Raw genomic sequence first — 13,037 nt, forward strand, 5'->3', positions numbered from 1 at the left:
TAAGGGGGTGGGGCGGCTAGCATTCTAGGTGCTGCTGGGGAGGGTGCAGACCTTCCAGGGCAAGCAGTGGTCCCTGGGGGCAGAGGCCAGAGCAGAGCAGGTGGGAATGCCGGCTGGAGGGCCGGCTGATGCTCAGGTTATCAAAGATGCCCCAGGACCACCTCTGCCCCTGGGGCTCCTCCTCCACGGGGGACATGTCCAGCAAATCTGTCCAAGTGCTCACAGCCCCATCCATAACCCAGAGCCAGGAGGCACCAGGGAGACACTCTGAAACCCTTCTCAAGCCCACCCTGCTCCGGTCCGTTCCGACCCTCCCGCGTCGAAAACCTCCAAAGGCATCTCTGTGCAAAAACACACCCGTCTCTGCTCACCCACAGGCACACCCCCAAGCCAACCCTGGAAACACGCAGGAATGTAGTGACCCCTACACACACGTGCACACACCCCTCATTCCTTCTTCCCTGCCCACCCCACCCCACCCCACCCACCCCCAACGTACAGCTTCTGAGGTCTGCTGAGCCCCCTCCGCCAGGGCGCTCTCTTCCCCCATCCTGTGGCCCAGGGCACGGGCCACAGGGCTTCACCTTCAGCTCCCGCTCCAGCCCGGTTTGTTTGTCAGGCTGCAGGTCCCTGGAGCTATCAGCCAGGGAGCACTTCAAGAGCAGGGAGTGGCTAAGCCAGCCCTCTGGGGATCTCTTCACCTCTGAAAGTTGGGTAAAGAGAAACTCTGGACTTCTGGCCCTCGGCCTGGCCAAGCCCGGCTGCCAGCGACAGAGTCACACTCCCGTTATGCTCAGAGGTTCTTGGGGAGGTGGGCGCTGGGGGAGGGGGAGGGCTACAGGAAAGTGAACCGACAGAAAGATACACAGCCTCAAAGGGATGTCCCCAGCGGGGCTAGGGAGTGTCCCAAGGCAGCCGGGGACCTCAGTCACACACGGGACAGAGGCAGCTGCCCGGGGACCTCAGTCACACAAGGGACAGAGGACACCCCCACCCGGCACCCTCATAGCTCTCACTCACCATCCTCCTGGCCTGGTCTCTTTGCCCAGGCACCTAACCCTGATTCGTGTGAGAGGGGCCATCCTCCTGGCCCACCCGCCCACAAATCGGGAAACTCCTAAGCCCTCTCCTAGCCATCCCCCTTCCCCAAGCAGACCTTTCTGTCTCAAGCCCTGAGGGATTAGCAATTGCAGGAGCATCCCAGCACCCAGACCTGGGGCAGGTGGTGGGAGGCGAGCCACAAGCTGGTCAGGGCCTGGGGACTGAGGATTCCAGAGTCTAGGGCTCGTTCAGCAGGTTTGGGCCTCGCCCACAGCATCTCTCCGCAGAGTTATGGCTCGGTTTCTATAGGATACCTCCTGGGCAGACACCTTAAAATCGAATCGAGGGAGGTGCTAGGGGTCAAGCCAAGTGCCAGAACCGGGAGAATCTGGGGCCTTGCCAGCAGCTCCTCCCCCCTCTGTTGTTTTCAGGTTAGAAGAATACAGCCCTGTTAATCCACTGCAGCCTGGGGACAAGCACTACCCTTTAGGGCCAAATGGAATCCAGAGGCTCTTTCAAGGAAGCCTGGTGCCAGAAAAGGACTGGGGAAAACTGAGGCACAGGGAAGAAAACCTGAGAAAACTCAGGAGACCACACCGTCACTGGGGCCCTGGCCCTACTGGTCCTCCTGCCCTCTTCCCAGTGTCTGTTTGCTCCTGCCTAGGAGCTGGCAGGATCAGGGCCCTGGGACAAGGTACCTCCCACCCCCGAAAGCACCCCCAAAGCCTGGCCAGCTCACCTGGCCTTCCCGGCTGTCAGTCCAGCTGTTCCGGAAAGAGAACATTTTCTTCCCCCTCTATTTGGACAGCTGCAGGGACAGTGATGGCAAAAAGAGAAGGTCTGATTACTGAGGGAGGGGACAGTGCAGGGACAGGGCCACAGGGCCTCCAACGGAGTGGCCAGAGGGTCTGGAGCTAGGGGGAGGTCCCGGACAGGAGACTGGGCCAGGGACCTAGGTGGGGCCTTGAGCAGCCCAACAGGGTACAGGGAACGGCTGCCATCCAGAGGGTAGCAAGAGGGGCTTCTAGAGCCAGGCCTGGGACCTGGAGTCATGAATGGACGCCCGAGAGCAAGGGAGGAGAATGACTCCCTTCTTTACGAAAGCACTCAGCTACAGGGTGGGGCTAAGGATGGCCCTCCGGCCCAGCCCCGAACCCTTCCTCCCAGGCAGATCCCCAGCAGATCCAGGGCTGGTGGGTGGGGTGCAAGGAGGGGAAGACAAGGCAGCTACAGGACAAAAGTCAGAAGACCCAGAAATCCAGCTCCTTCCCAAACAGGAGGCCGGAAGTAGAACAGTAGGGCCAAGACGCACACTTTTCCTCCTCTCTCTGCTTCCCGACGGTCTCTCTCTCACTCCCCTGCCCCTCCTCCCGGTCCCTGTTCCCTTTCCAACCATCATGTCCTGGTGTCTCCCTGTCCCCATCTCCACCTCCCCCCATCGCCTCCCTCCCCCCCCCCGCCCCCCACCCTCGGGTTATGTAAGGGGCCTGAGAACAACACAGAGGGAGCTTTGTTGTCAAACCAAATCCATACGGAGCCGGAATCGGCCAACGCAGCTGTTCCCCATTCCCTCCGCCTTGGCAGAGTTGAGATGCTGGGCAGGAAGCCCCCACACGCCTCCGTTTTGGGAGGTGGGGGGCAAACGCTGGCCCTAGGGCCCCCGGGCAACTAAACGGGTGGCCAGAGATCAGTCACCATTGCGTGGGACCACAGCAGGGGACCAGCCGGCTCCCAAGACAGAAGGGAGTCCCAGTGCAAAGCCAAGGTCACACAGACCACAGAGAGGAGAGCGCCAGGCTAGAAGCAGGCCTGGATAGTGGCAGGCCTAGAAGGGGGGGGTGCGGGGGGGGCGACAGGACACAACCTCCCACAGGCCCACCGTGTTCTTGTCCACACACGGATGCATGCCTATGCTCTCTCTCTCGCACACAACCCACGGACACGCTCATGTACACACAGCGCACGTGCGCATGAACACACACATCGGCCCAAGCACAACACGCCGTGTGTGCTCACCTGGAAGGTGTCTGAATGGAAATCTCCTCCCTGCTCTGGCCAGCCTCCTCCATCCCAGCAGGTACCTCTGGAGAAAGAGCTGGAGCTCTGGAGAGAGGAGGGCGGGGGGCAGAGGTCAGAAGCCAGAGAAGCTCCACCACCAGGCTCTTCTTTGCCGACCCTCAGGCTCCAGGACAAGGTCCCACTTTCCTTACCAGGGCGGTGTCCAAGAAGGGGGGGGCGGGGGGGGGCAGGGAGCTGAGTTGAAGTTTACTTTGAGTTTACTTTGGGCTGGCACCGTCCCTTCACCAAGCTCAGGGGCTGGAAGAGCCATCTCACTAGAAAATGCTGGAGCTGCCAAGAACAGCAGGCTCTCCTGAGCCTCCACAGCCCAGCAGGGCACCTCCCCGGCCACCAGAAGTCCGGCTGCCAGTGTCAGGACAAGTTGGATGTTGAGGCAAGGGGGGTGAGGACCCCGGGGGAAAGAACAGATGTCAGACACGAAGGGAGAGGGAGGAAAAGGGAAGAAAGGAAGGCAGAAAACGGTCAACAAAAGACAGAAAAAGACAGGACCCGGGAGCGGACCAGAGGAGAACGGGGGGGGGGGGGGGGGGGGGGGAGGGGGGGACAGTGAGTGTGGCGAGAAGGGCCCAAGAGCCCAGGAGGACGGGCTCCCCCTCTCCCGAACGCACTCTCCCCAGCCAGGCCTTGGCTAAGCCCCTGGGAGGACAGAGCCAGCCTGGGAGAAGCAGGACAGAAGTGGACATTTCCAGGGGTGTCCTAGTCCACCAGCTCCTCCGCCAGCCATGCCCCGGGGGATTTCAGCCTCCCCAGTCCTGGATCTTTGGGGCCTGGAGAACAGAAAGCCCGAATAACGTCAGGACCTCAGAGACAGGGATGAGACAGAGGCAGCGGTGGACGGAGGGGCAGAGAGAGCGGGGGTCACTCCTGAGACAGTCTCCTTCCTACCTGTGGGGAGAGACACTCTGTGACCTCCAAGGGCAAGTTACTAAAACAACAACAATAAAAAAACAACAACACCCCAGCGAGTTACTTTTCTGAGTCTCAGCTCCCTCGTTTGCAAAAGGAAACAGTTACTGAGAGGCCACTGTGTGCCAGCACGGTGCCAGGTGCTGGGGACACCAGGGTAAGGCAGTCGCAATCCTGCCCTATGGTGACCTCTGAGGCCTCTGCCAGCTTGTTTACCTCATTTGCGTTTCACAGACCTGGGAGGTGGGGCAGATACTATTAGCCCAATTAACAGATGTGCTGATGGAGAACGAATAATGGCCACGGCTCTGCCTGAGGTCACAGACTTGGGGAGTAGACAGAGAGGAGACCAAGGATGCCATCCGGCTCCTGCCCGGCCGCCTGCCTCTGGCTGCTGGGCCGGCAGGGAGACACCTGTCAGTGTCTGGGCCCCACCCGGAACCACAGAAAACACAGCAGCCAGCATTTACAGAGTGCTGGATTCCGCGCACTGGGATGTCACTAGAAACGCTCTCTCGTTCAGAAGTGTGAGCTCCTCGGGGGAAACCGAGGCTCTGTGTCGGGCCCACGGCTGGGCAGCCGGGAAAGGAGTCAAGCCGTGGCTCCCTGTACCACACCACCGTCCCTGCACAACGTGGCCAGCGTGGGAGCTGAGGGGAGCGGGGTGCACAGGGGGAGGTGGCAGTGTGCTGGGTGGCCGGGGAGGCTTCCGAGAGCACAGCCTCGGGCTGGATGCCCACGGACACTTGCAATTTAGGAAGATGGCTACCGATGGCACCTGGGCCATACCCGGGGGGCCGGCCAGAGCAAAGGCCAGGAGGTGAGAACACACATGGCGTGCTCCTGGGAAAATAAAAAGTCTTAATGTGGCTGGATGGGGGCTTTCAAATAAAACTCTTTAGAGCCAAGAAACCCTCTGTCCTACTTTCAAAGGGAATTTTATGTGGAAACCCAATATGGAGAAAGAAGAGAAGTGTAGTTGTTTGGGTAGAAGCAAGAACAGGGGTGAACCGTGCCTCCCGAGAGGACACCTGAGAGAGGCTCCTTAGCGCCAGTCTGTGCAAGGTCTTAAAGTCTGGGCTGAGGAGGTGAAACAGGAACAGGGAGGGGACCCACTGAGCCCAGGGCAGGTAGAAGGAGGGGCCTGCTCTCCTCAGGGGGGCAGAAGCCTGCCCATCCTTACCTGGGGCTCCTGCCTGCCTCCCGGGTGCCCAGAGAGACCCCCGGGGGAGGGGGAGACCCCAGGCAGCCAGGCCAGGCCCTTCTCTGACCAACAGCTCACCTGTCTGCTCACTGCCTTTGCCCCAAGAAAAGGAGGAAGGAAAAACAGGAACGCAGTGAAGACAAAGTCAGAAAACCCAAGCTATGTCTTCCATTCATTTATCAAACAAATATTTACTGAGCACTTGTTATTTGCTAGACATCATTCCAGGCATGAAGAATATAGCAGTAAACAAGACAGACAAGTTCCGGGAGCTTTACACTAAAATCCTAAAATCTCAGCGAGAAAATGCCTTAAAAGTTTTCAGATCTGCTCCACACCACAAACGTGCTCCTGCTATGCCCACATCTCCTTTGGCCTGTCCCCGTCAAGGTCACCAGTCGATGCGTACGCATCTTCCACGACAGGGAACGTGTCCCCTCCACAGGCAGGAGCATGCTCCAGAGCCTCCAGATGGCCACACCAGAAGACCCCCGCTGGTGTCCCTCTCCACCCAGCCTAGGCAGAGCCTGAGGCAAGGGAGTCAACAGAGCGTCAAATGCACTGTTAGAATGTGCAGGTTTTATTCTATATCAACACAAAATATAAGGATTCCTTGCTAGTTCTGCTGATTCTGAGTCAATGGCCTGGGACCAAGGGAAATGAGTCAGCCCCGTTCTCACCTGCCCAGAGCTCCCGGGCCCCTCAGCCTCTGCCACCGTGACTGCCCTGTTCGCTTCCCTCCCAGAACCCCCCAGCAGTCGTCCCCAGAGCATGCCCACGCTGGTGCCCACTTCTCTCCTGCCGTCGCTTCCAGCCAGGCCTCCCTCCTCCTGACCTGTGCACCTGCAAAGGGCAGAGGGGGCTGTGGAAGCTGCGAGGCAGAAGGAGAAGCCTGCCACTAGGACCTCTCCAGGCCGGGGCCAGGCCAGGGCGGGTGTCAAGCAAGGACCCTGGAGCAAAGGTGCTCCTGTCTGGCAGGAATGTGGGGATGCCAGGCCCCGGAGCAGCCGCCTTGGCCCAGATCCCCCTGCTCGGACCTGTAGGGCCCCTCTCCATCTCCACGTGTGGCCACCGTTGCCGGATGAGGCCTTGCAGCCCTGTGGGCGGCAGCTGGGGGAGCCGCTGCATTTCCAAAGGAATAGGAGCTGGCAGGCGGGCCAGATGGAAGCAATTACAGGGGAAAGCAGGAGAGGTGGGGGCTAGGAGGGGCTGGGAGGGCCAGCGGTGGGGAGGGAGGATGAGAGGGAGAGAGGACAGCCCCGCCCTGCCGGACCACAGGGGGCTGACAAGCAAAGTGCCTGCACTCACAGCAAGGGGGCCACATGGGCAAATGGGCAGGGCGAGATGTGGGGTTCGCAAGGGCTCTGGGCTGGGAATCAGGAGGCAGAGGCTGTGGTCAGCCTTAGTCACCGATACACTGTGGCCCTGAGCAAAGCCCTTCACACCTCTGAGACTCTTCAGCCATCACAGGAAAGGGGAGGAGGAGCTTGGGGGAGCACTGCTGGACTCAACTGGCAAGTGCACGTTTCCCAAACAGGACTAGATACAAAGTCTCCGCTCAGCTGCTCCCGAGCAGTGTGACCGTGGCCATGCCGTTTACGCTTCTCCAGGCTCCGTTTCTTCGTTTATAAATGGGCTGAGAGAAAGGGTTGTGCGAGGCTTACGTGATTTAAATAAGTGTATAGCACACCTTTTTTTTTTTTTCCTTGTAAATTTACTGGGCCAGGCTTTTAAAAAGTGCTTGATTGACAAATGGTAACTACTTTTGTTATCTGCTAAGTCTTTTTTATTCTAAGGAGGTCTTTACAGAGGCTGCATGGGCAGAGGACACAGAGCAGATGGGGGGCATGGGTTGGGGGGCATTGCGGCAGCCCCCTGGATCCCACACCCTGGAGGAGGGGTGGGATCCAAGGCAGGAACAACAGTGTGCGGGCCCAGCACTCTGCAAAGCGGTGCCTGTCCTCTCCAGCCATCACCACCCTCCCCACCCCACACAGGAAAGCAAGAGCCTGGAGCCCCTGAGCCACTGGGCTGGGCTTCGGAGGGAAGCTCCAGGCAGGAGGAAGGAACTATCCTATAACAGCTCCTCTGGGCTTCCAGAGCCAGGCCTTCTCCCGCTCAAGGCCCAGGTAGACACGGAGGGCTTCACCTAGGCCCGCACCTCCCCTCAGCCCCAGCAGCAGCATCTCTTCCCTGCTGGGCAGAAGCCAGGGCCTCGGATTCTAGAGTAGTCACATCATCTTTCTACAGGCAGCTTTGCAGGGGGCAGGGTGGGCAGAGATAGTGAGATAGTGCCAGGAGCCGCCTGTCTGCTGGTCCCAGGCAAGGGGCCAAGACCAGAAGAAAACCTGCAGTTCTGGACACCGATGGCCCTCACAACCTGAAAAGCAAGCGACCCCACACAACCCCTTGGCAGAGTTCAGCCCCTGCTGGGCTCAAGGGGTACCCATCAGGGGCCCCAGGGGAACTGGCTGGGGTCCAGGCGTCACATACAGCTACATTCAACCACTTCCTCCATCTGTAGCACAAATAGTGTCTCACACACACACACACACACACACACACACACAGGGAATGTGGTAGAGGTCAGGGGTGCTTCTGAGGCCAGGGGTGGCCAGCAGCGTACCCAGGGTCCCTCAGAACACGCATATGCAGAAGTGCTGAGCATTCTGGGAAGGGGGCAACCAAGGAGAGATGGGGGAACAAGTGACTACAGCTCCAAAACCTGCCTAGCCTAGTTGTTTTGTCAAGGCAACCAAAAGTTTCAGACCAAGGTCCCAGGTCTTGAGAAGGAAGGAGGGCCCTGGGGGTCAGGGAAACAGCTGCCTGCCACAGGGGAAATGTCTAACCAGAGGGCAGCTAAGGAGTCCGCAGGGAGGGAGCAAGTGCTCTCCTTTTCCTGAGGGCCCTCCCCTCACTACCTGACCACCCCCACCCTCCAGAGCCCAGGGCCCATCTCCAGGGATTCGGGAGCTCAACTGGGCTCTGGTGCCTGCCTTGATCTCAATCTGTAGACCTGACCCTCAGACTCTGGAATGTTCTGTGACACTGATCTGGAGGGTCCTATTCAGGAGGCTGAGCCTCTCCCTCTCCTGTGAGCTGGAACCATTTTTGTATTATTCTAAGATACAGTGACCCCTTCACCAAGACAGAGGGTGTAAACTTTTGAGCCATTTTGAGAGGAGGAATTCATAGCTCCACTGGGACAGCCTCTCTGAGGCGAGACCCATAGAATGTGCCCAGATAGGGCCCGAGGGGGGACCCAATGCAGGGCAGAGGCCAGGCCAGGGTAGGGTCACTACGGGATGACCACAGGTTAAGCTAGAACAGAGAAAGGGGATCCAACTTCTCTGCTCCTGCTGGTGAGGGTGGTAGTGGTGTGTGTGGGGGGGGGGGGGGGGGGGGTTCCAAGATCTGTTACAATTCCAGAAAGGATCAGATTCTTGGTTCTACCCGGAAAACTGGATCCTAAAAGGGCTGAGAGGGTGGAGGGGACAAAAAACTCTGTTTCTGAGGAGTGGGAAGTGCTTTGGGTAGAGAAGGAGGTGAGGGAGGAAAGAGAAGACAGCCCAGAAGACACGGCCGGCCTCCATGGCCGGGGTCTCTGCTCTCAGAAAAGGGGGTCCCTGTTGTCTTGAGCAGTAACCCACACCTGAGCTACAGAAGCCCTCTTAGCCCACAGTCCAAGCAGACGATTCCTACTTTCCCTTCCTACATTCTTTCAGCTATGCTTCCCTCCTAACCCCTCAACTTGGACTGGTCGGTGGAGGACTGGCCGCAACTCCTGCCTCTCCTACAACTGCTTGATGAAACCCAGGACCCGCGGGACAGCCTAAGATCTCCCACTCAGCCTAACGATGCTGAGGGACAGGGCACAGAGAGGGTTTAGAGTGGAGACAGGAGCAGAGCAAGGCCAGAGGGTATGCCCAGACCAGCTTCCAGCAAAGAGAAAAAGCCCCCACGAGGTAATTTCCAGGCCCCAATAGCTGGCGCCTCCCAGACAACCTCTCTGGAATTATGGGGCAGCTTTGCAGAGTAAGTGTGGCAGAAACATCACTAACAGCACTTACATACCTCTTCCTCTGTGCAGGCAGCTTTCAAAGCACTTAGCACATATCAACACATTTAAAATCGCCCTGGCAAATGCCAGGGCCAGAGCCCGGCGGAGGACGCAGCTCGCGAGAGAGCAGTATTGGTCTGTGCCTCTAGTGACACCCTAGCCCCTACCAGGCCCGTTCCCAAGGTTCTACAAAGAATAAGTCAGCCTGAACTTGGCTTCAACGCTGTGCCTCCCTCCAGTGGTGGAAAGCAAGGCTTCCCTGAGAAGCCAGTGGGGGTGCCAGCCTGTGGGTGGTCATGAGGTCAGACAAGCACAGTTGAGCACCTGAACGCTGCCTACACGCCCCCTCCCCCTGTCTTCCAGCAGCAGCCCCCCAAGCCAGGCCCTCAGGACGTGTGAAGCGGCAGAAGTACATGAGGCCTTAGATGGCCCAGACGGAGCTTCCCCCCAAGACTGGAAATGGAGGGGGCAGCACAGGCGGACATGTTGGCAACCCTGGGCCGGCCAGGAGGTCCCTGCCAGCATGGGCCCCAGGGAGGCACCCGGGGCAGACAGCTGAGCCCAGGGGTCCTGTCGCACGCTGGGGCCCCACCCTCACCGCAAACCCACCCCTTCCCACTGCCCACCACCCAGCAGCTCTGAGGCACCGTGGCTTAGGCCCAAAGGCCCCCCACAAGGTGGACCTGGTATCCCGGGCACTGCCAGCCTGCAGCCGGCAACCCCCGCCTTCGGGCTCTGCTGGGCGACCTTGCGAATCCTGTTCACAGATGGACCCAGCAAAGCCTGTCACCTCTAGCAAAGCCAGCCCACCCGATCTTCTGGACTCAATGGGGGCAGTGGTGCGAGAAACCCTGGCTCAGAGGATGCTGAAGGTGGGGACGTCTCTTCAGCCCGGACGGAGGGGTGGGGGCTAGAAAGTTTCCGGAGAAGAGAACCATCCCGTTCGCTCACTCCGAGGGAGAGAGGAGCACCGGCTTCCCGCGAAAATCTGGTCCAGAGAAAGGGATCCCGGGGCTGCGGCCGCCCCACCCGGGCCGGCCCCGCGCTGCGCCCACGTGCCGGGCCGACCACCTCCCCGGCCGCCGCGGCGCGGGGCCGGGGGCCCGGCAGCCGGGCCCTCGCGGCGCTCCCGCCCTCCCTCCCCCCGCCCCGGGCCCCACGGGGACCGGCCGCCGCGTACTCACCCTCGCGGGTGGAGCGGGGCGGGGCACGACACTTTCGCGCACAGCTCCGATCCGCTAGGCGCACGGGCTGGCGACGCGGCGCTGGCGCTGCGGCTCCGCTCCGCCGGGTCCCTGTCCCGGGCGCGGGGCCGGCCTGGGAGCGGGCAAGTCCGCCTGCGGGGAGGCGGGGGCCCGGGCCCGGGCCCGGGCGGGGGGCGGGGAAGGGGCCGGACACGCTTGCGCACACGGCCGGGGAGCCGACTCCGGGGAGCGGGCGGGCTGGAGGAGGAAGGGCGGGGAGGAGGAGGAAGAGCTGGGGCGCTGCCGCGCGCGGGCGGGGCCGACGCCCGCCGGCCGGGGACTGTGTGGGAGCAGCGGAGGCCACGGAGGGGAGGGGAGGGGGGAGGCGGCGGGACCGGGGGCGGGGGAGGGGGCCGGGGCGCGGAGGGGCGGAAGGGGAGGCCGGATGGGGTGAGGGTAGAGCCCGGCGGGCGCTGCCTCCGTGTGAGTGGCGCCAGGCTGGATGTGCCCAGCGCAGCCTCCGCACACCCTCCTGGGAACAATGAGACCCAACAAAGGGTTCTCGGCTCTCCCACGTGGTGAACAGCGTCCTTCCCTCATTGGGGAAAGTGAGGCACGGAAGAGGGAGGGCCTTGCTCCGGGAGCCTCCCCCCTTCCCCCAGGGCACAGCGGTGAGGTGCCCTGGACCGAGACCTGGGCCTTTCTCTGCCCTAGTCTGCACCTGCAGCTCCCACACTGCTCTGTGCACCCCTCTTCTGCACACCTATTTTGGCCTTGAGAAAGCCTCTCAGTTTCTGTTCCTTACTGAAGGCGTCAGGCATCCTGTCGCCATCAGGCTCCTGACCCTACTTGGTTGGGCTCAGACATCCCCAATCAAACCTGGAAACAGCAGTCCAGAAGTCACCGCCAGGACAACCCCCAGCCCCCAGCCCCCGAGGCACTCCTTTTCCTAAGTGAGTGGTATTTACCGAGCCCCCAGTGTGAACAGCCTGGTGCCTGAGGCTCCAGGAGCTCCAGGGAAAGTCTAAGACCCAGTCCCTGTCTCCAAGAAGCTTACCATCCAGCCACGGAGAGAAAGCTTACAAAGGACTTCTGTTCAAGAAGAAGGCAAGAGAGGATGTGACTAAGTGTCAGGGCATGAGTCACTGAGGGTAAATGCAAAGGGGGTTCGGAGAAGTACCAACTCCAGGTTCACTGCAGATGAAACCGAAGGGCTTATCTGTTGAGAACAGGTGCCTTGGGAAGCTCGGCTCTGCAGGAGCAAAGTAGAGAAGGCTTGGGTTAACAGAGGCGGCCTCCAAGTTCTTCCACAAGTGACCGTTCTGTCCTAAATCACACCTTGCACAAAGGTGGTTTTTTCCTGCGTTTCCCCATTGTCTAACATCATTACGTTTGAATGGTGCCTTTGGCTTGGTCAGGCAAGCATTCATTCAACAGCTACTTACTGCACGTCAGCTCCAGGCCTGGAGCTAACCTAGGTGGAAAGAAGCCAGTGACCAAAGTCCGTGCCCTGAGCAAGTCCAGGGGACAGGGGGCTCTCCTTTTACACATAGGAAAACTGGTCGAAAGAGAGTGAGCAACTACCAGAAGCACCTGGGTAAGTCTGGCCAAGCTGACCTGAGAATCTGCCCAGTTCTAAACTTTGCTAACTCTTTGATGAACGAGATCTAAACACAGTTTGCTGTTCTTGCTGTGAACCATGTAAACTTCGCTCTGCCAGAGACTAGAACTGAAGGGCCTGCTCTCACTCCTGGAGACCTGATTCCCAAATCTGCCTCTGTCATCACATGGCTTTAATTTTCTTACTAAACAAACAAACAAACAACACCCCCCCCCCAAAAAAAAAAAACCTTACTAAAAAAAACGGAGGGGGTGCCTGGGTGGCTCAGTCGGTCAAGTGTCTGACTTCGGCTCAGGTCATGATCTCGTGGTTGGTGAGTTCGAGTCCCGTGTCGGGCTCTGTGCTGACAGCTCAGAGCCTGGAGCCTATTTCGGATTCTGTGTCTCCCTCTCTCTCTGCCCCTCCCCCGCCTATGCGCTGTCTCTCTCTCTCCTTCTCTCTCTAAACGAAATAAACATTAAAAAAAGGAAATAACTGTGTTTAGTTAAAGGTATTAAATTAGGCAATGGATAGGAACTTGCTCTCAAGCTCTTGTGCTTTGCAAGTGTGTGTCGTTCTATTATGCAGGCGGCTTCCCTTCTCTAACCTTTAAGAGTATTCGGGTCCCCTCCCCTCCCCCTCCCCCAGCTTGTCCTGGGCCTGGTTACTGGGTGCCCAGAAGCCAACTGTAATTCTGACTCCTCCCCTTCAGCCACAATGTGCTTACTCATGATCTTTCTTTCCCCTTCAGTTTCTTAATGGCACAACCAGATGCTTTGCTAGCTGCCTAGAAGCCTTATCACCAGTGGGGCAGGAGGGAAGCAATTCGGGTGCCTTTCGACCCCAGGTGAGGGGTTCTGGAGCCATCTGAGCACCTCTCAGCTCCTCGCACCCTTGCAACACACTACTCAGCAAGAGGCTATGTGATGGAGCAAGCAGGGCTTTGGCTCCTGGGGGAAGGTT

General features: G+C 59.4%; 1 protein-coding gene across 4 annotated transcripts in view; it reads right to left on the reverse strand.

Annotated features, from left to right (window-relative positions):
* Nucleotides 1-10,661, reverse strand: part of ST3GAL4 (ST3 beta-galactoside alpha-2,3-sialyltransferase 4) — a 32,439-nt gene extending 21,778 nt beyond the window's left edge. The window contains exons 1-3 of one of the 4 annotated variants that reach the window (XM_015072214.3): nucleotides 10,475-10,661; nucleotides 3,058-3,144; nucleotides 1,781-1,849 (exon numbers count right to left, since the gene is read on the reverse strand). In XM_015072214.3, coding sequence (XP_014927700.2) covers nucleotides 1,781-1,825 — 45 coding nt within the window. In that variant the 5' untranslated portion in view covers nucleotides 1,826-1,849; nucleotides 3,058-3,144; nucleotides 10,475-10,661. Of the gene's footprint in view, nucleotides 1-499; nucleotides 1,093-1,780; nucleotides 1,850-3,057; nucleotides 3,145-10,474 lie in introns of those variants that run through there. The other 3 variants (XM_027036893.2, XM_027036891.2, XM_027036890.2) reach the window with 3 other exon arrangements.
* Between the last annotated feature and the right edge of the window lie 2,376 nt (nucleotides 10,662-13,037).

Source organism: Acinonyx jubatus, chromosome D1, assembly GCF_027475565.1.
Source record: "Acinonyx jubatus isolate Ajub_Pintada_27869175 chromosome D1, VMU_Ajub_asm_v1.0, whole genome shotgun sequence".
Taxonomy (NCBI): domain Eukaryota; kingdom Metazoa; phylum Chordata; class Mammalia; order Carnivora; family Felidae; genus Acinonyx; species Acinonyx jubatus.